The following is a 24,817-nucleotide window of genomic DNA, read 5'->3' on the forward strand; positions in this document are numbered from 1 at the left end:
TTATAATGAAAGGTTAGGCTTTCTCTACCATCTGAGATGTGATGGGCTTTTGTTGTCTCAGTCTGTAAATCCAAACCAGCTTGAGATCTATCTCTATAGGCTACTGTAATCATGGATGGACTGCCTAACACAACTATGTCTCCTCCAGCACTCTTAAACATAATGCTGGTGGTCAACAAAAGAGGTTTTAAGACTGTCTCGACAATTTTTTTTAAATGTAGTATAAACACCAACAATTGGGAAACTCTTGCCTACAAGCGCTCCAATTGGAGAACAGCCTTTACCAAAGGTGTCATGGGCTTTGAAAACACTCGAACTCAGGACGCAAGGGAGACGTGATCAACTCCTGCCCGGAAACCAATGTCCCCACTGTGGAAGGACACTTGGACCCAGAACTGGCCTCCACAGTCACTTATGGACTCATTGTTAACACTGTGTTTATCGAAGACAATCTTACTCGGCTAAGAGTGATCGCCAGAGAGACACAAACAAACAACTTGGAATGCTGGAAAAGATGTAATTTAAATGAAAGGGGGTGCTGAAGAAAGGCATTTGTCTCCCTTTGCTCATGGGCTTTTGTTGGGAAAAAGAAAGGAAAAACAGCTTCTCTTTTGCTTTCAGGTTTTAATTTGTATTACGGTTTAGCCATTTATATCTATAGTGTAGAATGAACAAACGTGTTCAAGAAAATAAAAAAGAAAGCACATTTGTCTTGCTGTATTTTGTGAGAGACTTGGTCGCTCAGTTATAACAAGGGTTACACAAATATACAACAAAAGTATATACAAAATACTTAACTGCATTACTTAGCCCAAACGGCAAATATATACAGATAAAACTGTGATTCCCAGGACCTCCATACACACTGCCCAGGCTTCACTCCCAGAGGCACACTCCATTGTCTCTCGAAACAGACAGACACCAATCAACCAACAAGTACTATTTATGCTGGAGCACCTCCACTGAATCTCAGATTGAAATATTTCCTCCTAACTCTCATTAACTTTATGCTGTCCAGGAGAGTGCAATTTTTGCCAACTGCCAGTGCAAGCTTGTGTACATTTACTCAGAAGTAAATCCCACTATGTTCATTGGAGCTTATCCAAAGCTTATCCATTGGTGGGTTGCACAAATGTCCCCACAATATTGGATTTTTTTATTTTAAAAAAGGAAGAGAGAAAGAATATGATGGTGGGAAAGACAAGCAAAGATTTAGAGCGAGATTATGACTACTCATTTATGCTAGTTCTATAAAGGCTGAGCCTTATGAGGAACGGTTGAAGGAGCTGGGTATTGATTGTTTAGCTTGGAAAAGAGGAGACTGAAAGGAGATATGATAGTCGCACATCAATGGAAGAGGGAACAAGCTTGTTTTCTCCTGCTCTGGAGGGTAGGACTCAAACCAATGGCTTAACGTTGGTAGAAAGGATATTCTGACTAAACCTCAGAAAAAACTTTCTGACAGTAAGAGCTATTAGACAGTGGAACAGTCTCCCTTGGGTGGTTGTGGACTCTCCTTCCTTGTAGATTTTTAAGCAAAGCTTGGATGGCGACTTGTCATGGATGCTTTAGCTGAGATTCCTGCATTGCAGGGGTTGGACTAGATTACCCTTGAGTCCCTTCAAACTCTACGATTCTATGATTCTAAAGTCTTCCTGCCAATTTACAGTAGCTAAAATTGTCTGTTAGTGCTCCAAACAACAATTTCCAATGTTCCATACACAAAAGAAACCACAGTTAAACAAGATGTCTGTAGTGTATGCATGCCCTGAAGAAGACCTTGTGGGAGGCAGAAAGAGAGACATCAAAATATATGAAAATGGATATATACATTTGGGTTTGTTGTTGTTTTTTTAAAAAAAACCACACACATTCAAGCTGGTTGGGATTGAAAGAGCCTTGGATCAGAAAAGGCCGGGAGACATTCTCACAATCCTATAAAGTAGAACATTTAATTTAAAAAATATTATTTATACCCCGCTCACCTGGCTGGGTTTTCCCAGCCACTCTGGGCGGCTTCCAACAGAATATTAAAAACACGATCAAACATTAAACACTTCCCTAAACAGGGCTGCCTTCAGATGTCTTCTAAAAGTCAGGTAGTTGTTTATTTCCTTGACATCTGAAGGAGGGTGTTCTACAGGGCGGGCACCACTATCGAGAAGGCCCTCTGCCTGGTTCCATATAGCTTCAGTTCTCGCAGTGAGGCCCTCAGAGCTGGAGGATAGGGGTGAAGACGCTCCTTCAGATATACTGGGCCGAGGCTGTTTAGGGCTTTAAATGTCAGCACCAACACTTTGAATTGTGCTCAGAAACGTATTTGATTAAGTCTCTTGCTTTTCAGTCTCTACAAAAAAGAATAATAAAGTACTGTAGATGACAAGCAAGTGAAGAGGCCAAAATCTAACTCTGGGCTTGCACACGCTTCTGCTTGTGCCATGCCTAGAAAGCATGGCTCCAAGTGGTTTGCCATTTGCCCCGCTCCTTTCCAAGAAAACCCACTCTTTAAGAAATAGATAAGAACGGTGGAAAACCAGATTGCCATTTGCTCCAATTACGAGCTAAAGAGCAGTTTCCCCTGGGCGGGGGAAGCAGCAGGACAAAAGGAAGAGTAGATAAGCCCTCTGAAAGGAGGGCTTAGACTTGACAGGGATGGGCAGAAGACACATATTTCTTGATTGTTTAAGAATGGAACACAGTGAGCTTACTCCATTGAAAAAAACATTGTGTTGGAGGTAATACACCTACAAGTTCTGTTTATGGCATAATGGCACATTCAAACACACAATCCACCACGATGCTACAAGTCATCAAGAGATGATTGTGCTTGGTGTGAGTGAGTACTGATGCAGTACATCTAAGGCAGTTTGGACAGGTCCTCCTGAATAGTCTCACTACAGCCACTCATCTCCATTTGGTTGAGAACATAACAGATGCGCTCTACAGTGGCACCGTGGCCTGCTTGCTGCCTCCACTGTCTCAGCATGACATATTGTGCTTCCCGAATGTGCCGATGTTCTGCATAAATCCTCTCTATTGAAATTTCATTCAGTCCCAGGCGCCGCACAAATTCGTTCCACCGAGGCAGCGGTACATGATCCACCACAGCATACAAAACTTCAGGACCTAGGGGTAAAAGGAACCAAGGAGAAATCAAGTGATGCTGTTAAGAGTTATGCTCTGCCCACCTCCCAGTATTTGGTCTATGTCAGGGTTTCCCAAACTTGGGCCTCCAGCTGGGTTTTTTTTTAACTACAATTCCCATAATCCCTGATCACTGGTCCTGCTAGCTAGGGATGATGGGAGTTGTACTTCAAAAACAGCTGGAGACCCCCAAGTTTAGGAAACCCTAGCGTGGTATAAATTGTCAGTAACAAAAAATATTTCCATTCTCCCTACTATTAAAAACGGCTCTCTGAGACAGCCATGTTTCCTTAATAGCACATTCATTTTATGACAAACGTGAAATACAATGGTCCCTTGGTTCTCAAATGCCTTGGTACTCAAGCAACTTGGAACCCAAACACTGCAAACCCAGAAGTAAGTGTTCCGGTTTGCGAACTTTTTTCGGAAGCCAAAGTGCTCCGTTTTGAGAGTTACACTTCCTTTTTGAGTGTTACACTCAGGTCTGTGTTTTTGCTATTTATTTTGCATTTTTTGTTTTTGCGACTCTTTTTGTTTTGTTTTTGTGACTGTGTGGAACCCAGTTCAGCTACTGATAGATTGTGTGACTGCAGTACATTGTTTATTGCTTTCATTTTATGGATCCATGGTCTCGTTAAGATAGTAAAATTCATGCTAAATTGCTGTTTGAGGGGTTGTTTTTAAAAGTCTGGAATGGATTAATCCTTTTGCATTACTTTCTATGGGAAAACACACCTTGGTTTTGGAATGCTTTTGTTTTGGAACGGACTTCTGGAATGGATTAAGTTTGAGAACCAAGGTACCACTGTACTGAAACATGAGCATTCTGGTTACAGGTAGGTAGCCGTGTTGGTCTGAGTCGAAGCAAAATATAAAAAAAAATCCTTCAGTAGCACCTTAAAGGTAAAGGTAAAGGGACCCCTGACCATTAGGTCCAGTCATGACCGACTCTGGGGTTGCGCGCTCATCTCGCATTATTGGCCGAGGGAGCCGGCGTGTAGCTTCCAGGTCATGTGGCCAGCATGACAAAGCCGCTTCTGGCAAACCAGAGCAGCGCATGGAAACGCCGTTTACCTTCCCGCTGTAGCGGTTCCTATTTATCTACTTGCATTTTGACGTGCTTTCGAACTGCTAGGTTGGCAGGAGCTGGGACCAAGCAACGGGAGCTCACCCCGTCACAGGGTTTCGAACCGCCGACCTTCTGATCGGCAAGCCCTAGGCTGAGTGGTTTAACCACAGCGCCACCTCATACCAAAATAAAAACTTTGTTGGTCTTTAAGGTGCTACTGAAGGGATTTTTTTATTATGGGCAATCTGCAATGCCTCATATAACCAGATAGCTGCACTTAAGAACAGAAGAGTTCTGATGGATTGCGCAAGCGTGCTTCTATTCCTGCATCCTGTTCTCACAGTGGTCAACCAGCTATGCATGGGAAGTCGACAAACAAGACTTAAATACAGCAGCGCTCTCCCCACAAGGTTCCCAGCAACTGGCATTCCGCTTTTCTGGATTTCTGTGTAACATTCAAATTTAGGATTTTAGCACCTTCTTGGGTTTTTGTTACAGGCAATAGTGCTCCCTCTCTCTCTCTCTCACACACACACACACAAACACACCCCTAACACCTTTATAAGAGCAATGCACAAATAACTCACATTTTCTCCCTGCCATCCCCCCCCCCAGCCCATGTTTTATTTCCGAAATTAAGATGCACTCACGATCTGGGATTTGTGTCTCTCCTGCCACCCTTACACAATCTGGGAGGTCAGCTGGTGTGGCTTTCTGTAGCAAAAGATTGCCTGTCTGGTTTTGTTCCAGAAATGTGCTTTTTGCTTTCTCTACCACCTAAGGAACAAGAGAAACATCAAGTAAGCGGTTGGCTGAACTTAGAAAATAAGAAAGCTAGGCATGAACTGCAAACAATCCTGAGGTTTAGAGGAATTTTAGAAACCTTTGCAACAACTTACCTCTGAGGAAGGTTCACTTGTTGGCTGCAGATTTGGAGCTGCAAAAAATAATAATCCCAGAATAAATTATTTTACAGCTTTATTGTTATTGTCAAGCTAATAGACGGCTAGATGATTCTTTAGCAAACACGAATGGTGGCAGCTACTAGCTACTGGATGCATTTAACAGCCAGGGTTGTGCTGAAGGCCAGAATTCTGCTTATATTCACTTCACTAAAGGAATTGGAGTACGTATAACTAGGCTACAGAGATATTGGAGGCATTGCAGCTGGTTGGGTCTACAAACATAAGCCAAGCTTTTTGGAATTTTGAAATGGTGCCATTGATATCCCTCTGATTGCTTCTCTTCCCCAGCTTGCCCCTCTTTGCTCTTCCAGGGGTCTGGGTAAATGTTGGATCTTCATGATTTTGCAGGATTTTACCCAGAGCCCCACCAAAAGCACATAAAATTAAAGCTTACTTGGGTAGCCTGCACAGTAAAGATGGCAGATCCTGTGCTTGCCAGCACCACAAGAACCCAGGGAACCAGGTAGAGGGCCTTCTTGGTAGTGGCACCCGCTCTGTGGAATGCCCTCCCATCAGATGTCAAGGAAATAAAAACTATCTGACTTTTAGAAGACATCTGAAGGCAGCCCTGTTCAGGGAAGTTTTTAATGTTTGGTGGTTTATTGGGCTTTTAATTCTCTTGTGAGCCGCCCAGAGTGGCTGGGGAAACCCAGCCAGATGGGCCGGGTATAAATAATAAATTATTATTATTACTGATCCAAGGCAGAGATTCTCATGGATCTTCTTTTTTTTTAACCAATAAATTTTTATTCATTTCCATTATACATAGTTACATTAAAACAGCAATACAATATCCAATCCATACCATGCGACTTCCTTCCTCCCACCAAATGGTAAACTATTTCAATCCTGATTCATATTTTCCTATTATAACATATTTGCATCGTTGTAGGAGTTATGCTACTACCGCTAACACTTTCATACCCTTATAATTATCTTTTGCATAATCAACAAATTTACTCCATTCTAATCAGAATTTCACATCGTCCTGATCCCAAATTCTGTGGGTTAATTTGGCCATTTCCATATAGTCTAAGATCTTCGTTTGTCACTCTGTAATTGATGGAATTTCTTGCGTTTTCCATTTCTGGTCGATTAAAATTCTAGCAGCCACAGTGGCATACATAAAAAATCTTTGGTACACTTTTAAAATTTCTTTCTCTACTAATCCCAACAAAAAAGCCTCTGGCTTTTTTGGGAAGGTGTATCTTAATATTTTTTTTAATTCATTGTACACCAACTCCCAGAATTTTTTAATCTTATCACACTCCCACCACATGTGGTAAAATTCCCCAACTGCAGCCCTGTTTAGGGAAGTTTTTAATGTTTGGTGGTTTATTGGGCTTTTAATTCTCTTGTGAGCCGCCCAGAGTGGCTGGGGAAACCCAGCCAGATGGGCGGGGTATAAATAATAAATTATTATTATTACTGATCCAAGGCAGAGATTCTCATGGATCTTCATAGCTTTTTTTACATAGCACAAAGACCATCAACATACAGAAGTGGCCTATGATTTGATGATAGTTTTAAAAACCAAACGTTCTCTCCTTTTGAGATCTCCACTCCTGGTGTCCTTCCCTCTTTATCCTTAAATAATTGTTTTGCCTGTAATTTAGGATTCACATAGATTACTACCCCTCTTTTCTTTTTAATATCTGTATAAATTCCTGACCCAATCATTTATTTTCCAGTATTCTCTTAAGCTTTCTTGTCACATGGGTTTCTTGTAAGCAAATCACCTCCCATTTCTGCTTTCTCTCCCAATTTCTGTGGCACTCTGCATTTCTTCTCTTCTCCCCTCTCAACCCTCTTACTCTGTTTTCCTCCATCCACTCTACCAGATGGTTACCCTTCCCCTCCTCCTATTCCCCCTCCTACTTTCTAGATACCTGCTCAGCTGCCAATCTGAGCCTTGAGAAGCAATTAGAACTGAATGAGAAAATGGGAAAGGGCCTGTCTGTCTCTCAACTAATTTATCCACTACATGTATAGTGGTACCTCGGGTTAAGAACTTAATTCGTTCTGGATGTCCGTTCTTAACCTGAAACTGTTCTTAACCTGAGGTACAACTTTAGCTAATGGGGCCTCCCGCTGCCGCCACGTGACTTCTGTTCTCATCCTGAAGCAAAGTTCTTAACCCAAGGTACTATTTCTGGGTTTGCGGAGTCTGTAACCTGAAGCGTCTGTAACCCGAGGTACCACTGTATTTTTAAAGTAGAAAAAGGTACCCGTCCCATCATCTTATGAAATTATGAAAATTGCATCAATATCAAGCAGGGGCTGCAATGGATGACCCTTGCTCCAAAAAGTGTGCTCAAAATTTAAGGGTTCAGGAACTCAGACCAGACCAAATTTCATAATATCATACACAGACTTTACTGAAACAAAACTCTATGAGAGAGATAAACTCCAAATGTTTGCACAGATTAAAAATAGCTCAGAAGGGAAGAAAACAACAAACACTAACTTATCCAGCTAATTAACAGAAATGCTTAAACTTAAATCTCAGTAGGAACAAGATGCTGTCAAAAGCCCAAATAGACGCCTGGCTGACTGGCAAGAGCTCCTATCAACTCAGATTTTATTGGAACTTAGGCCATGGGCGTTCACCTCTTCCACCCAATTATCTTGTGACACCGGCCTTGAAGCCTTAACGGGAGACAGCTGTATGTAAGCTCACTATTTCTGAGATTCTAACCTATTCCCATAAATCAGTCTTAAAGGGGCGATATCACCACAGGGGCCTCGAGGAAGTTCCCAAAGGTCCATGGCCGCCACAGTGGTGGCCACAGGTATACGCTGTGTGCTTATGTGGGAACTGCCTGCTTAAAGGAGAAGCAGAGCTCCCTTTGCAAAGGGAAAGTCTTTGGGGGGGGGCGAAACCCACACTCCCTAAAGCAGCCCCCCTCTTCTCCTTTAAACACTAGAGCAGGCATCCCCAAACTTCGGCCCTCCAGATGTTTTGGACTACAATTCCCATCATCTCTGACCACTGGTCCTGTTAGCTAGGGATCATGGGAGTTGTAGGCCAAAACATCTGGAGGGCCGCAGTTTGGGGATGCCTGCACTAGAGCAAGCAGTTGGGCAGCTCTAGGGCACAGTGGAATCATTCTGCTGACCATTCACTTAAAGAAGGGGAAGAGGCCACTTCAAAAGGAGATTTTGCTATTAAGACAGCACACACACACACACACACACACACACACACACACACACACACCGGCTGTCCATCTGAACCTCTGGGGGATCAAGCATGAGCGCTGGGACTGTCTTAAAGCATTTGCAAGTTCCCCACATACTCCCCACCCACCTGCTCTCTCCAATATTTGAAGGATAAGGGGAGCGTGCTTCATAGAGAGTTTTTAGAAAGGGCTTTAAGACAGCATGTCACCCTGCACACGCTGCTCCTGTTTGTGCTTCCAGAGGTTAAGAACAGCCCTTAAAGCCCTTTGCAAGTCTCCCCTTGCTCAGCTTTGAAACCACAGACTTTTCCTAATCTGGATCCTCCAACAGGCAAGTGATATACTCACCATATGGACAGAAACTGGAGCTGAACCTCTTCTGACAGGATCGTTTGCGAAATGTGTTCACCAACAGCAATACACAGATAGTTCCGAATGCGACGACTAGTATAGTGAGAAGTGTGTGTTCTGTAAGGAAAAATAAGCATAATATAGTTTATAGCAGGCATCCCCAAACTTCGGCCCTCCAGATGTTCTGGACTACAATTCCCATCTTCCCCAACCACTGGTCCTGTTAGCTAGGGATCATGGGAGTTGTAGGCCAAAACATCTGGAGGGCCGCAGTTTGGGGATTCCTGGTTTATAGGGTCTGGAAGGATAGGAAAACATGCAACGAGATGGATAGGATAGCTAGAGCACAGAGGCAAATGTGGTGTGGAGATAAATGATTGGAAAGTGAAGCCAATGTCAGGTATTAGAGAGCAGGAATAGGGAACCTTTTTCAGCCTGAGGTCTGCAATCTCTTCTGTGTAATAATAAATAACTCTGGGCGGCTTCCAACAGAAGATTAATAAAAAAAGTGACATCAAACATTTAAAACTTCCCTAAACAGGGCTGCCCTCAGATGTCTTCTAAAAATCAGGTAGTTGTTTATTTCCTTGACGTCTGATGGAAGGGCGTTCCACAGGGCGGGCGCCACTACCAAGAAGGCCCTCTGCCTGGTTCCGTGTAACCTCACGTCTCACAATGAGGGAACTGCCAGAAGGCCCTTGGAGAAGGACCTCAGTGTCTGGGCTGAACGATGGGGTGGAGATGTTCTTTCAGATATACAGGGCTGAGGTCGTTTAGGGCTTTAAAGGTCAGCACCAACACTTTGCATTGTGCTCAGAAACGTACTGCGAGCCAATGTAGGTCTTTCAGGACCGGTGTTATGTGGTCTCGGTGGCTGCTCCCAGTCACCAGTTTAGCTGATGCATTCTGGATTAGTTGAAATTTCCGGGTCACCTTCAAAGGTAGCCCCACGTAGAGCTCATTGCAGTAGTCCAAGCACAAGCACCTGGGGGGGCACATGCTAACAGTGGATGGCGCCAGAGGCGTAAATAGGTGGAGTAACAAATGTACATTTTACATTTGTTCTGTAGGCTTCTTTCTACACACGCCCTCTCTATCCTCCATCCACACAAGTAAATGATGTCAAAGTTCCAGGACACTCTCCAGTCACCAGGGGTGCCCTCTCCTAGGGGCCAAGCCCTTTGGCACCACCCTCAATGCCCCCCTCCATGTTCAAAGTGGGTGGAAGAGGCCAAAGGCCAGAACAGAGCACTTCAGTGACTGGCTCCTTCTCCTCCTCCTGAATTGGAGGGGAAGGAATAAGGAAGCAGCTCACGCAGGAAGAGGAGCCGCAACCAGCCACATTCAGTTCCATCCCAGCAATGGGCATAGCCAGGATTTTTGTTAGAGGGGGCAGGACTTTTGTTAAGCTGGGCAGAACTGACGTGATTGGTCAGTTAGTTAAGTATTTGTATTGTTTTACTTGATCTGGGTGGGTGGGGGCAACTGCCCCCTACCAGACTATGCCCATGAGCCCGGCTCCTCCTGACATCACACACCACATGACATGCTCCCCCATTCTCCCTTGGAAGTTGGTGCCTCTGCCAGCCATGCAAGAACAACTGAGGTGTGAAGCAAGGCTGGTGAAGGTTGTTGCTGTGGAGAGTATCAAGAGCTAAAGAGAGAGACCTGGAGTATTGTACCCCTGCCCCCCAAATGCCTGAGGTTCCCCACTCTATTTTTCCAGAACTTACGTGAATTTTCTGGCTTCATCACTGGATCGGAAAGGTCGCAGTCCATCTTGCATTCTTTCTCATTGCAGCTGAAATAGGGAAAAGTGGGTCTCAGTTGCACAGGAGACGAATACTACTTTACAGTGGTACCTTGGTTCTCAAACACCTTGGTACTCAAACACCTTGGAACCCAAACGCTGCAAACCTGGAAGTGTTCCGGTTTGCGAACTTTTTTCAGAAGCCGAACGTGCTCCGTTTTGAGTGCCACACTTCCGATTTGAGTGTTACACTGAGGTCTGTCTGTTTTTGCTATTTATTTTCCATTTTTGTTTTTGGGGCTCTTTTTTGTGACTGTGTGGAACCCAGTTCAGCTACTGATTGATTGATTGATTGATTGATTGTGTGACTTTCATTTTATGGATCCATGCTTTCGTTAGATAGTAAAATTCATGTTAAATGGCTGTTTTAGGGGTTGTTTTTAAAAATCTGGAAAAGATTAATCCATTTTGCATTGCTTTCCATGGGAAAGCGCACCTTGGTTTTGGAATGCTTTGGTTCTGGAACAGACTTCCGGAATGGATTAAGTTTGAGAACCAAGGTACCACTGTATAGCACTAAAGTTCCTCCTATTTCATTGCCTCCTTGACTCTCTACTTAGAGAAAGGAGAGTTCTGGGGAGGTCAGGATCTTGCAAACAATTTTGTGACATTTCAGTTGGTGTAATAAAGGTGTGACCTTATACAGACTTTGGGTTTTTTTTTCTTTTTTCCTTATGGGCCAACATGGCTGCCTTTGCTTTCTGTGTGACTGAGAAAATGCAGATAACAAGGTTTTCCCCACCTGCTGCATGGGTAGCATTTGTTTTCGTCTTTTTGGAGAAAGGATCCAGGGCGACACTCACATATTGTGTCACTGAATTTGGTACCTAGAAAGAAAAGATAAGTGAGAGAAGGAGATATTTTATTTCAATGATTTGGATATCACTCAAACACAGTAGCACCTAAGCGGGGTTTATTATTTGCGGACAAGCTAGATGTGATGCAGAAGTTCCGCATTCAGGATCACTTGTGGCTTTAAAGGCAATTCAACAACAGCAGTACGGTGCCAAAATCTGATCTACATTTCCCATATGCAGTGGTTTTCCCACTGAGAATTGTGGGGCCAATTTACAGGTGGAGACATAACAGGTTCTCAGACAGTACCTGCGTATTTTTTCCTCTTGGGGCAAACAGTAGCTTCAGAGATGGGATTTTAATCAAGAAAACAGCACTGGATGGAAAGACTCAGAGGGGGTGAAAGGGAGCCAGCATTTTTTCCCAGCACTATGCTCCTGATCTGAATGAGGGCCAGTGTTGTTGTTACATTGGGAACAAATTGCAGGAGGTCCTAATCACAGATCTCCTGTGTCAACACATCTAACTGTGCCCTCTGCAGGGTGAATTAACAGAATGGTTCTAAGAGAAACAATCTGTTCACAATTTAATTTCACAATTACAGTATTGGCCCGAATATAAGCCGCACCTGCAAATAAGCCACAGCTTTAAAATTCAAGGGGGGGAGAGAGAGAGACAATACCCGAATATAAGACACTCCCTTAAAACTGGGTTACAGGCTGAAAATTGCTGCGGTTGGTAGAATTGTAACTCCGAGCCAATTGAAGCCTTTGATTAAAGCCCACAAAAGTTACCGTACAATTGCTAATATCGCAAATCACTATTCAATTGCTACAATTCCAAGGGCACTCACACCCATAAATGCTTGCAAATCACAAATCAGCAATAAAACATTTTTTGTTCCGTTTTACCATATGTTTGTTTCAGCAGCGATATCGTAAAAGCCAAGTTTTGTAAGGTCACGAATTTAAGCTGCCCTTTTAACTTTTCACGGTCAGAATTTTGGGGGGAAGTGTGGCTTATATTCGGGCCAATATGGTAAACGCAGCAGGGGAGCTCAAAATTCTAGGCCAGGGGTAGACAAAGTGGTGCTCTCCATGTGTGGCATTAAGGGCATATTCTGTAAGTTTCTAGGTGTTGGTGATTTTTTTTGTACCAAGCTAGGAGTAGGTACATCCTGCAGTCAGAATAAGTGCAGAAGGATCATTTGATGTGCTTGCAGGTATATGCTGAGGATAAGAACAAAGCATGTTTAAGAGAACATTCTCTGGTTAAGAAGCACCTTCAGAAACTTAACAGGTGAAATTTTAAGGACTTTATACAGAGCACTATATAAATGCATCACCACCGTCAGCATTCATATTTAATACTGCCTTAAGGGTGCTGGGCTTAAGGATATATCACATTAAAAGAAATACATAAAGCTGGAGAGGAGAGGGAGGGTTAAAAATAAGGAAAACCAGTATTATAGGACAAAGGAAAGTTGAAGGAATTCAATTTTGCCAGCACGCACAGCTTGCAACAAAGATAGATCCGTAGCTTTACTGTAGGGGCAAGAGTCTCTGTTCCTAGTATGAATGAATTTATTCATGGAGTCACGTTTTTAAGACATTGATTCTGTCCTACTGCACTCACAAGATAGCCTGATTCTTCCATTGAGACAAGCACTGCAATTCTTGCACATGAATTCATCACTGTGGCTACTTTGATACTGATTTCTGCCGCAACCGCAAACTGTGTCGTGCTCACTGGTACATTTGGATATCTCTATTTGTCCAAAGGCTAAGAAGAAAGAGAGGAAGAGTTGGTTAATTCTACGTGGGCCATTAATGCCCGAGAAACAAGTAATCTACAGTCAGTACACATATGCAACATTCCAAACGCAGGGGCCTCCCTATCCAACACACAGACATGAACACACACAGAGAAAATACTCACTTGGGCGGCAGCGTCGGCATCCGCGACACTGCTCAGAGCTATTATCTCCATCAATGAAGGAACCCTCAGAGCATACTGAGCACTTTGTTGCCTTATCAGAGTCTAAACAGTGTTGTGCAACGAACGTTCCTGCAAAAAGAATTATCCAAAAGGAAGCAGGAAAAGGTCATTCAGTGGGAAAAGGAATGCAAGGCTGAGCATAGAATGAAAGTTTCAGTAGCTCAATGGTACAACACGATGTGAGTTATATACAAAATATCCCAGGTTCAATCCAACCCTATCTTTTATCACTCACTACCCAACCCAGTCCTAGAGGGTGGCTTAGGCTGCTGCCAAAATCTATCTAAAACCACTGCTTGGAGTTGCAGCTTGCATTTTAACCAACATTACCCTCCAAGAGAAGGGGAAGAAATGGAGGCAGTGAGAGATTTCACCTTCTTGGGCTCCTTGATCACTGCAGATGGTGACAGCAGTCACGAAATTAAAAGACGCCTGCTTCTTGGGAGAAAAGCAATGACAAACCTAGACAGCATCTTAAAAAGCAGAGACATCACCTTGCCTACAAAGGTCCGTATAGTTAAAGCTATGGTTTTCCCAGTAGTGATGTATGGAAGTGAGAGCTGGACCATAAAGAAGGCTGATCGCTGAAGAATTGATGCTTTTGAATTGTGGTGCTGGAGGAGACTCTTGAGAGTCCCATGGACTGCAAGAAGATCAAACCTATCCATTCTGAAGGAAATCAGCCCTGAGTGCTCCCTGGAAGGACAGATCGTGAAGCTGAGGCTCCAATACTTTGGCCACCTCATGAGAAGAGAAGAATCCTTGGAAAAGACCCTGATGTTGGGAAAGATTGGGGGCACTAGGAGAAGGGGACGTCAGAAGACAAGATGGTTGGACAGTGTTCTCGAAGCTACGAACATGAGTTTGACCAAACTGCGGGAGGCAGTGCAAGACAGGAGTGCCTGGCGTGCTCTGGTCCATGGGGTCACGAAGAGTCGGACACGACTAAACGACTAAACAACAACAACAACAACAACCCTCCAAGAGAGACTTGCTTCTCCCATAGCTGTAGCCTGGGATTCAAACTCAGAAGTATTTCCCACTGACTTCGGTAGGAATACAGTCTTAATTTTTAGCATGCCACCTACAATCTCCACAGCGGCGCGAGAGCGCAGGGAGTTCCAGGCACACTTTACCTGGGAAATGCTTTGGAAATGAGACTGGGCGGTTAAGTCCAGTCAAAGGTGACTATGCAGTTGCAGCACTCATCTCGTTTTCAGGCCTAGGGAGATGTTGTTTGTCCACAGACAGCTTTCCAGGTCATGTGGCCAGCATGACTAAACTGCTTCTGGTGCAACAGAACACCGTGACATAAGCCAGAGCGCAAAAAAATGCCATTTACCTTCCCTCCACAGCAGTACCTATTTATCTACTTGCAATGCCGTGCTTTCGAACTGCTAGGTTGGCCGGAGCTGGAACACAGCAACAGGAGCTCACTCTGTCGTGCAGATTCGAACCACTGACCTTCTGATCGGGAAGCCCAAGAGACTCATGGTTTAGACCACAGCACCCCCTGCGTCACATATATGCGAGTAGAGCTTGCGATAGAAGGGCTCCCAGCATTACACTCCAAGAGATTCTTGAATCTCCCTGCAGCCAGGGATTCAAACTGAAACCAGTCATGGCTCTGCCTCTCTGCAGCTGGCAGACTTTTTACAGACTGCAAGTTCTTTCCCCTAAATCGCATCACTATAACTGCAATCCTAAACTCTAGTCAGCTTGGACTCTGCTAAGTATCTCAGAGCTGAGGGAGGGGCTCCCAAATTTTCAGTCTGGCACAGAGTCCTCTTTCTCTGGCTTTTCTAATGGCCCATAACCTTTCCCTATGTCTTTGGTTAAAGGCTGATCTCCCGGGCCATTTCCTGAATGCAGAAAGCTGATTTGGCCTGCATTTTAACACTTAGCTAAATTCTGCTTTTGGCAGCCTTTTTAACACTCCAAGCATTGACTAAATTCTAACACCTATCAGACCCAGGAATTTAGGGGGATCTGGCATCCACAAACCCTGGCAACCACAACTCATAACAACCTCCTTCTGACAGTAAGAGCTGTTAGACAATGGAACGGAATCCCTTGGGATGTGGTAGACTCTCCTTCCTTGGAGGTTTTTAAGCAGAGTTTGGATGGCCATCTGTCATGGTTGCTTTAGTTGAGATTCCTGCATTGCAGGGGGTTGGACTAGATGACCTCAGGGTCACTGTCAACTACAATTTTATGATACTATGAATTTCATATTGCTTGCTTTTCTACGATTCTGTGATTCTTTTCAAATTTACATTGATGATCTGGCCGGGTTTCCCCAGCCACTCTGGGTGCCTTACAGCATATATAAAACATAGTAAAATATCAAACATTAAAAACCCAGTGTTATAAATTGCTGTAGTCTACCTCCCTAAGCAGTAACACTCCTTTTAATCAGTTTTCTTTTAAACAATTGTTAAAACCTATATTTATTGCCTATTTTTAGATTATTGCTGTTTTTCTTTTATTGTTTTATGTATTGCATATTTATGTGTGCTGGTCAAGAACCGTAATAAATAAATCAATCAAACATTAAAAACTTCCCTAAACAGGGCTGCCTTCAGATGTCTTCTAAAAGTCAGATAGTTGTCTATTTCCTTGACATCTGATGGGAGGGCGTTACACAGGGAGGGTGCCACTACCGAGAAGTCCCTCTATCTGGTTCCCTGTAACTTCATTTCTCACAGTGAGGGTACCAGTAGAAGACCCTGTGAGGAGGATTTCAGTGTCCAGGCTGAACAATGGGGGTGGAGACGCTCCTTCAGGTATACTGGGCTGAGGCCATTTAGGGCTTTAAATGTCAGCAGCACCAACACTTTGAATTGTGCTCAGAAACATATTTGATTAAGTCGCTTGCTTTTCAGTCTCTACAAAAAAGAATAATAACGTACTGGGAGCCAATGTAGGTCTTTCAGGACCGGTGTCATATGGTCTTGGCAGCCACTCCCAGACAGCAGTCTAGCTGCCACATTCTGGATTAATTGTAGTTTCTGGATCACCTTCAAAGGTAGCCCCATGTAGAGCACATTGCAGTAGTCCACATGGGAGATAACTAGAGCATGCGCCACTCTGGCGAGACAGTCTGATGCTTAGGATCCCTGCCCCCTCTGCTCTGATAGAGCGTAAGAAAGAAAGCTACCATTTTCTTCCTACCCTTGTGCAGTAAGAACATAAGGAAATGAATAATTTCCACAGTCTTTCCCCTTGCAGTTCCCAAAACAATTCCATCATTCCCCACAGCCCGGAAGCCAAAGCAATCCATTGTACATTCCAGCATTACTTCTCATTCTGTCCTCTCTCTGCAACTGCCTTCACAGTTAAATACTGAATATTCATAATAAGATACCATGTCTGTTGTTTCTAGAATACCTTGCAAAGCTGCTTTACAGTCTTGACAGAAGTTACTCATACTGCACTCTGCTAAATTTGAAAAACATTCTACTTTCTAGCCAGCTGTACCAGACACACAGCAATTTGCCCTCCAGCAACATAAACTGAGGATCACAAGGAGAAACTGTTCCCCTAGCAGATTTGAGCTTAATCACACACAGTTGTCTGTGTTCTGAAAACATATATGATGAACACAGGGAAGTAGTTTGCAGGTGTGAATAGAGGCAGGTGTGCCAAGCAGGTGTGGTAAAAGGACAGCTAGCCATTTGTACTGAAATATTTGAATAAATCACGCAACTTAGTAATGCATTCAGCCATTCTCTGAGTGGCTAAAGAAGGAAGAATTGCAATTAATGTCCAAGTATCAGTTCCTCCTTTACTCCTGCCTTAGTCTGAGGTCTAGAGTTATTGGAGCAAACTTTGGTTACTGATATCAAAATATAGCCACAATTGCCGAGTAGGATGGATTTAGGGAATGCTATTGTGGGGTAAGCACCACCACTACCTTTTACATCGTTAAGAACATAGGTCGGACATCTTCTTTGTCTGAATTTCAATTAGCCAGGGACTGGCGCTGTGGGTTAAACCACTGAGCCTAGGACTTGCCGATCAGAAGGTCAGCGATTCGAATCCCTGTGACGGGGTGAGCTCCCGTTGCTCGGTCCCAGCTCCTGCCAACCTAGCAGTTCAAAAGCACCTCAAAGTGCAAGTAGATAAATAGGTACGACTCCAAGCGGGAAGGTAAATGGCGTTTTCATGCGCTGCTCTGGTTCGCCAGAAGCGGCTTTGTCATGCTGGCCACATGACCTGGAAGCTGTATGCCGGCTCCCTCGGGCAATAATGCGAGATGAGCGCCGCAACCCCAGAGTCGGTCATGACTGGACCTAATGGTCAGGGGTCCCTTTACCTTTACCCCCAACCCTGGCCCCATCAGCAATCCACATGCCCAATGGAGAGCATGAACCAAATCTAATTGTACAGTGGTACCTCTGGTTGCGAACAGGATCCGTTCTGGAGGCCTGTTCGCAACATGAAAAGCCCGGAACCTGAAGCGCAGGTGCGCGGCTCGATCTGGCACTTGTGCGCATGTGCAAAGTGCGATTTATTTAGATTTATCTAGTTTTCTGGTGAGATAGGATAAAAGGTATCTTCCTTCTGTCTCCCCTAGCAGTTCCCAATCAGCTGCAAGAACTCACTCATTACAAGCAGGCACGGTGCTAGGGCTTTTTGCGCCCTAGGCTAAATCACCTTCTGGCGCCTCCCCCCGGCACATGCGTCATGATGCGTGCACAACGCCGCTGACGCCACTGCGTCCCCTCCATAGGCGGGAGGGCGCTGAGCTCTCATTTTGGCTCGCGCGCCTCCCGCCTATGGAGGGGACGCTGTGAGCTCTTCAGCGGTCACGGCAGCAAGCGAGCGTCGGCGTCGGCAGCAACAGCGCCCATAGCTGAAGGCTTCAACTACCGGCGCTGCCGCCGCCACCGCTCACTCGTTGCTCCCGGCGCGGGTGGCAGCGCGGGCGGCCGGCGGGCAGGCTCGACAGCGCCCCCTCTATTTCGGCGCCCTAGGCCAAGGCCTAATTTGCCTAAATGGAGGCGCCGGCCCTGATTACAAGTGTATACCAGACTCTGGTATACTCCAGCTTTTCACTGCTATGCAATTATATTTGAGTTGAAGTGAAAAAAATTTTAAAAGTGCATTTTTCAAAAACTGGATTCTTGACTGAATCAGGGGTACACAAAAATAGGAAATCACAACTCATCTCATAGTTATTACTCTGTTTTACATTCTGTCATACCTCTGTGGCATCTAATGCAGCAGTGGGTTTTATTTGGGTGAAGATAGTATCCTCCTGTGCAATCCACCTCCCTCTTTTGTTTACTGCTGGAGTGGATGAAGGCATCCTTGTCCACAACCGCTGCAGGGATAGGTTTGGTAACAGGGTTCAGGGTTACCCCCAATGACCCCCCAGTTTGTGTCTGAATGAGGTTCAAGTTGACCTGCAAAGAAAAAGAACAGTATAAATAAGCAAACTGCTTTTCATTTAAAAAAAAAAAGGCTCAACTTCAGCCTTCACGAAATACCATACTTCAGTGTATAAGACGAGGGGTTTTCATTTATTTAAAAATAAGGTAAAAAAATTTGGGGTCGTCTTATACACGGATAGTGCATAGAGGGACGTGTGATTGGCTGCTGCTGCGATCTGGAGATTGTCTGCTGCTATTGGGTGTGTTATTGGTGGCTGCAGCAAGGGCTGGTGTTGATTGGCTGCTGCTGTGTCAATTGGCATCTTCTGCTGGCGAGGTGACAGCCGATAAGTGGCTATTGCAACGTGCGCGAGTGGCAGCGCAGGTCATGCGGGTGAACAATTTTCGCCAACCCCCCCCCCAACAAAAAGCTCAAGAACCCTGGGCAATCTCCCCCCATTTTCTTAATTTGGAATCCCCCCTTATACATGGGGGAGAGTAATACACGGAAAAAATATGGTATTATTTAACATATTGCAGTGCTGTAGCTCTTGGGGGGGCAAATGGGTTTTTTTGCCGTGAGTGAAGCCCCCAGAGGGGCACCACTGAGACTCCCAGCCTGTGTGTGTGTGTGTGTGTGTGTGTGTGTGTGTGTGTATGCAAATGTGCATGAGGTGTGTGCGCCAACCTGAGTCTTTGACCCGGGGTGAAATAAAATCTAGTTTCACCCCTGCATAATGGATTGTAAAGTACAATATCTCTCTCAGGTGATTAGGAAAAACATTAATCATATTGGTATTGGCTGTTCCATCTACATGTGCAACCTCAACTAAACATCAGAGCAAGGGAGAGCAATATAACCCAGATTGGTCACAATGCTAATTGTTGCTTGGATTCTGAATCCAAGCAATAGAAACATAAGGATTCCTCCGTAGTTGCCAACAATTAGCACTTTGAGTTGTCCCGTTTATATACTATTTTTTAATACACCCTGAATACAGACATTTGCTGATCGGTCTGTGAACAAAATATAGATGCATCAGGGTGGATAAAAATCAAAGATTTTTTTTTAAAGAATATGTTTTGTTTGTATTATATTATTGATGTGTTTGCTGCCAGGGCTCCTAGAAGAAGAAGAAGAAGAAGAAGAAGAAGAAGAAGAAGAAGAAGAAGAAGAAGAAGAAGAAGAAGAAGAAGAAGAAGAAGAAGACGACGACCTAGGAAGCTGCAAGAAGTGTGCCAGCCCCACTCACCCCTCAACCTAGCTCTGATTGGGAACTCCATCAGATTGAGAAATCAAGTGCTTGGCCTGCTTCAGAAAGTGGTCTCTAAAAAGCAGTCAGAGGAACCTTTTATCTCACAACCTTAGTGAGATAACACAACCATAGTGTTAAGATCAGAGATACAGCTTGCCTGCTCTTTAACACTAAAAGGCAGTTTTCCCACCCACACCCCAATAGGGATAAATACTACAAAGAATTTATACTCCTGCCAACCTAGCAGTTCGAAAGCACGTCAAAATGCAAGTAGATAAATAGGAACCGCTACAGCGGGAAGGTAAACGGCTGCTCTGGTTTGCCAGAAGCGGCTTTGTCATGCTGGCCAAATGACCTGGAAGCTGTACGCCGGCTCCCTCGGCCAATAACGCGAGATGAGCACCGCAACCCCAGAGTCGGTCACGACTGGACCTAATGGTCAGGGGTCCCTTTACCTTACTACAAAGAATGATCTGCACGGAGGTTATTTAGGTGGTCCCTACCTACCCTCACTTAATAGTTCTGAGAAACCCAGCTAATTTGATGCCATCAGCACGTTATTCGTTTTCCAGTGTGAAACAGCCAGACAGCAAGCTACACAGGTCCATTTACCTCCCAGATTCCCTCATTGTGTAAATGACCACCATGAAATGTTATTACTACTGCCACTGAGCAGCCAAGATCTACGGAGCAGCTGGGTGTGAGGCGGGAACTATATTCTGGCTATTCTCTGTGTTGTAAGAAACAGGGTCTGAAGATATTGCTATACCACTCAGCACTACGCTGTCTATTATCATTGTTATGACTACTCCTATTACAGTGGTACCTCTACTTATGGATTTGATGCGTTCCGAACGCACATTCGTAAGTTGAAAAAAATTGTAAGTCGAATCCCATAGGAATGCATTGGGAGAAAAAATTCGTAAGTCGAAGCAACCCTATCTAAAAATTCGTAAGTAGAAAAAATCCTATCTAAACCGCATCCAAGATGGCAGACGGAGCTCTGTTCGTAAGTAGAAACATTTGTAAGTAGTTATTCGTAAGTAGAGGTACCACTATTGTTGTTATTTATTAATTAAATATGCATACCGTCCTTCATCTGAAGATCACAGGGCAGTTCACAACATTAAAAATGCTAAATGAAAACACAAAATACATAATAAAAGAAAAACCAAAATGAACCAATAACTTCCCTTCCACAAAGACATTTAAAAGGATATACATATTGTTAATCAGCCAAAGGCCTGGTTGAAGAGAAACATTTTCACCTGGCGCCTAAAGCTATGTAACAAAAGCACCAGGTGAGCCTCCCTGGGGAGAGCATACCACAAATGGGGAGCCACCGCAGAAAAGACCTGTTCTCATGTTGTCGCCCTCTGGACCTCTCATGGAGGTGGTACAAGAAGAAACTATCCGCAGCAATGCAAGTTCTGAAGCGACTGTAAGGCTTCTCAAACACTAATTTTAACCCACTTTGTAAACTGCATTGAGCTTTCAGATGCAACCATAATGCCAGGTTTGGGTTAGTGCTGGGTTTAAAAACAGAACAAAACAAGAATGTCGTAAAACAGCAGTAGATAAGTGAAAATTCCAGGAGGTATACCAAGGCAATTATGTGGAACACTAGGAAATGCTCTCAGGGCTCTGTAGCAGTGGACCCCATGGGAATTATTGACCTGATCCTGACATAACCTGACATAACTTGTTCCATGGGCCTGGAACAAGTTTTCCTAGGACTATTCTGTAATTCTGGTAATTGTATCCTAACCTTTTTCTATCCAGGAATTGATCAGTTCTTAAAACTTCTGTCTGCTGTTGAATCAATGGAGTTCACTTCCTAATCAGCGTTACATGTCATGCCTCAACATGAGTTTGGTTCTGAAGTATTGGTATTAGATTATTTTATCACTATTTTACTTCGACCGGAAATAAAGAGCTTTCCATTACGGAGTTTCAAAGCAATAGATCCTGGCCTTGTGTCAAAAATATTTCATTTACTACATTTCTAAACCAGATGTGCAACCAAGTTCTCTCAGCAAAGAATATAGCAGTTGCTGGTGCTAGCCCTGAGCTGTCATAATTGGATTCTGAAGGAGGAGAAGGAGAAAAGTGCAAAGTTTGGGGGAGGAAATAAACAGCATGCCTAGCAGCCAGTGTTAGAAACTGAGGTATGAAAGCTAGGAGCTAAATGGCACCTTATGCCTAGGTTATGGGCACAACAACGGAATGCCTGGGTGCGCTTTTTTTATAACAAGAATACAAAGCTGAAAATGAATGAACTGCAGCTAAAATGTTATGTTCATTTTTTACATGGTTTAGTCCAGTGGTTCCCAACCTTTTGGGGGGGGGCATGCCCCACCTAAGCATCTCTAAAATCCTGATGCCTGATATATAATTCTTATTACAGTTGTACCTTGGAAGTCAAACGGAATCCGTTTCGGAAGTCCGTTCGACTTCCATAACATTTGAAAACCAAAATGTGGCTTCCGATTGGCTGCAGGAAGCTCCTGCAGCCAATCGGAAGCCATGGAAGCCGCTCCAGACGTTCGGCTTCTGAAAATCATTCGAAAACCGGAACGCTCACTTCCAGGAGCCGATTTGGTACGACCGTATTCAAAATGTGAACTCTTATTCACGTGGAGGAAGCCCAAAAGGCCATTAACTTGGTCTAACTCAGGCATCCCCAAACTGTGGCCCTCCAGATGTTTTGGCCTACAACTCCCATGATCCTTAGGTAACAGGACTAGTGGTCAGGGATGATGGGAATTGTAGTCCAAAACATCTGGAAAGCCGAGGTTTGGGGATGCCTGGCCTAACTCATTCTCAAATTGCCTCCCTTAAAAATCAAATTGCCCCGCTGTGGGGCATCTGACCCACGTTGGGAACCCTGGGTTTAGTCCTTCCCCTGCCCACCCCCTAATATTCTCAAGAGGGTCTCTTCTCCAGTCTTCAGAGAGTAGCTGGAAGTGGGGAGGCAGAAAAAGCTTCTCCTTTCCTTCCACTCTGCAGTTTTAATTTGAAATCTTAGGTGCAGCACTGCGCCCAGAGCTCGGAAACTGTGCGTTTCAATGAAATTCCCTGTCACAAAATGCGCCTGGAACAAAGGGAGTTTCGAACACCGCCAGCAGCCGCTCACTAAGAAATTCAGTGTGGTGCAAAGCAAGCGAGCAAGGAAGCAAAACAAAACAAAAGTACTACATCAGGCACCCCCAAACTCGGCCCTCCAGATGTTTTGGACTACAGCTCCCATCATCCCTAGCTAACAGGACCAGTGGTCAGGGATGATGGGAATTGTAGTCTCAAAACATCTGGAGGGCAGAGTTTGCATATGCCTGTACTACATGCACTATGGAGAGGCCCCACCCAGCAAATACACAACAGGCCCGAGTGCTGAAGAAGTTTTCCAGGAAGCAAAAAGACTACTGAACCTCCAGAAGAAAAGCAGTGGAGGGAGTCAGATAACCTAATCCCCTTTGCCTTTGTGACACAACTTCCAATATCTTCTGCTCTTATCTGCTAGGCTTCCTCGCTTATGTCAGTTCCAGGAATTCAGCGCACAAGCTGCCAGGCGGTGGACTTCCGGTGCCTTTCTGGTCACACGAAAAATCATGGACTCCGCTCTTTTCTGACCAATTCCCCCCAAGTTTCTCACTTACCATCGCCACTAAAACTGGGAACAGCCCCAGTGGGGCCATAGTTTTTGGCCCAGCTCGTCCCTTACATCTGCAGGCAGGGGGGCCCCCTCGCTCCGTCTCCTCTGGCAAGGCCTCCCCACAGGCGGAGAGGAGAGTGAAACCTGCTTGCCTAGTAATCCAAGTTCCTTAAAGCACAGGAAGCCAAAAAAATTATGAGGGAAAGGGTGGAGACTTGAATTCCCACCCACAGGCCACGCTTAGCCTTTCCCATCTCCATTCGTCACACGGACAAGGCAGTTAACCCATAAACTGCACAGAAGCCTCAAAAAAAGGCGGAGGACAAAGTTCCTGTGGCTTTTCCCCTTTGCCCAGTTTTGCTTCCCTCCCAAAAGGTTGTTTCATCTGGGCAATGTCACTGATAAATCCAGTGCTTTTTTTTTCGGGGGGGGGACGCATACAACCCCTAAACATTTTATGAATCTAGGTTTGGCCTCATTGAGGGGCAGTATTTCAATGTGAGTAGGAAAATGAGAGTACTGTACCCCTAAACGTTTTTTTAGGGGGGAGCACTGGATAAATCCATCAGCTCCCCTTTCCTTTTAAAAAAACTACTTGATTTTACAGATATAAATTTATAACAAAACCAAATACGCAGTGCGTTTTTCTGGGGGGGGCGCAGGGGTACGCATACCCCTAAACATTTTGTGAATCTAAGTTTGACCTCATTGAGGGGCAGCACCAGTATTTCAATATAAGTAGGAAAGTGAGAGTACCTCTAAACTTTTGTTTTAGGGAAAAAAAGCACTGCAAATACGTATCCATAAGGAGAGTTTTCTTTGCATCTCAAGACTCCCTCCCCAATCCCTTCCATGGATCCTATTGTCAATGTTTTCAACTGCATACCCTATTATTTCATAATCTATATTTTATATCTATCCACATTGTCAATAGTATTTGTTACATTACAAGTGAGATTAAAATCCTGCTAATGTTTTCATCTGCTTCCAATGGTCTCCTAAATAAATTATAATTTCCCCCCATTCTTTCTTGAAATATTTATCTTCTTGGTTCCAGAGTGTTCCAGTCAGTTTTGCCATTTCAGCATAGTCTAACAACTTGGTTTGCCATTCCTATCTGGTAGGGTATCGGCTCCCCTTTCCAAACCATCCACCAGTTCACGGCATGGAGCCTTGTAAGCTCCTCGCATTTCAGCTAATAAACAGAGAACTTATTA

General features: G+C 44.3%; 1 protein-coding gene across 1 annotated transcript; it reads right to left on the reverse strand.

Annotated features, from left to right (window-relative positions):
• Window positions 1-609: 609 nt before the first annotated feature.
• On the reverse strand, window positions 610-23,778 carry LOC118097922 (tumor necrosis factor receptor superfamily member 1A). The gene is made up of 10 exons (XM_035141240.3): window positions 23,605-23,778; window positions 18,524-18,725; window positions 13,255-13,383; window positions 12,952-13,098; window positions 11,264-11,348; window positions 10,445-10,512; window positions 8,709-8,828; window positions 5,113-5,150; window positions 4,864-4,990; window positions 610-3,126 (listed from the first exon to the last, which is right to left on the reverse strand). Exons 1-10 carry the CDS (start codon window positions 23,641-23,643, stop codon window positions 2,858-2,860), a joined length of 1,224 nt encoding a protein of 407 aa, XP_034997131.3. The 5' UTR covers window positions 23,644-23,778; the 3' UTR covers window positions 610-2,857.
• Window positions 23,779-24,817: the final 1,039 nt, after the last annotated feature.

The sequence above is a fragment of the Zootoca vivipara genome, chromosome 15, assembly GCF_965207765.1.
Source record: "Zootoca vivipara chromosome 15, rZooViv2.hap1.1, whole genome shotgun sequence".
In the NCBI taxonomy this organism is placed as follows: domain Eukaryota; kingdom Metazoa; phylum Chordata; class Lepidosauria; order Squamata; family Lacertidae; genus Zootoca; species Zootoca vivipara.

What these genes read in the sequence shown, in the direction of transcription:
- LOC118097922 (XM_035141240.3), bottom strand. Translation starts at nt 23,643, where the DNA reads ATGGCCCCACTGGGGCTGTTCCCAGTTTTAGTGGCGATG. An exon ending in TGGAAGAATCAGGCTATCTT is followed by an intron (nt 11,349 to 12,951) that starts GTGAGTGCAGTA and finishes TTTTCTTTCTAG; the next exon opens with GTACCAAATTCAGTGACACA. An exon ending in CTCCAGTTTCTGTCCATATG is followed by an intron (nt 5,151 to 8,708) that starts GTGAGTATATCA and finishes TATTTTTTGCAG; the next exon opens with CTCCAAATCTGCAGCCAACA.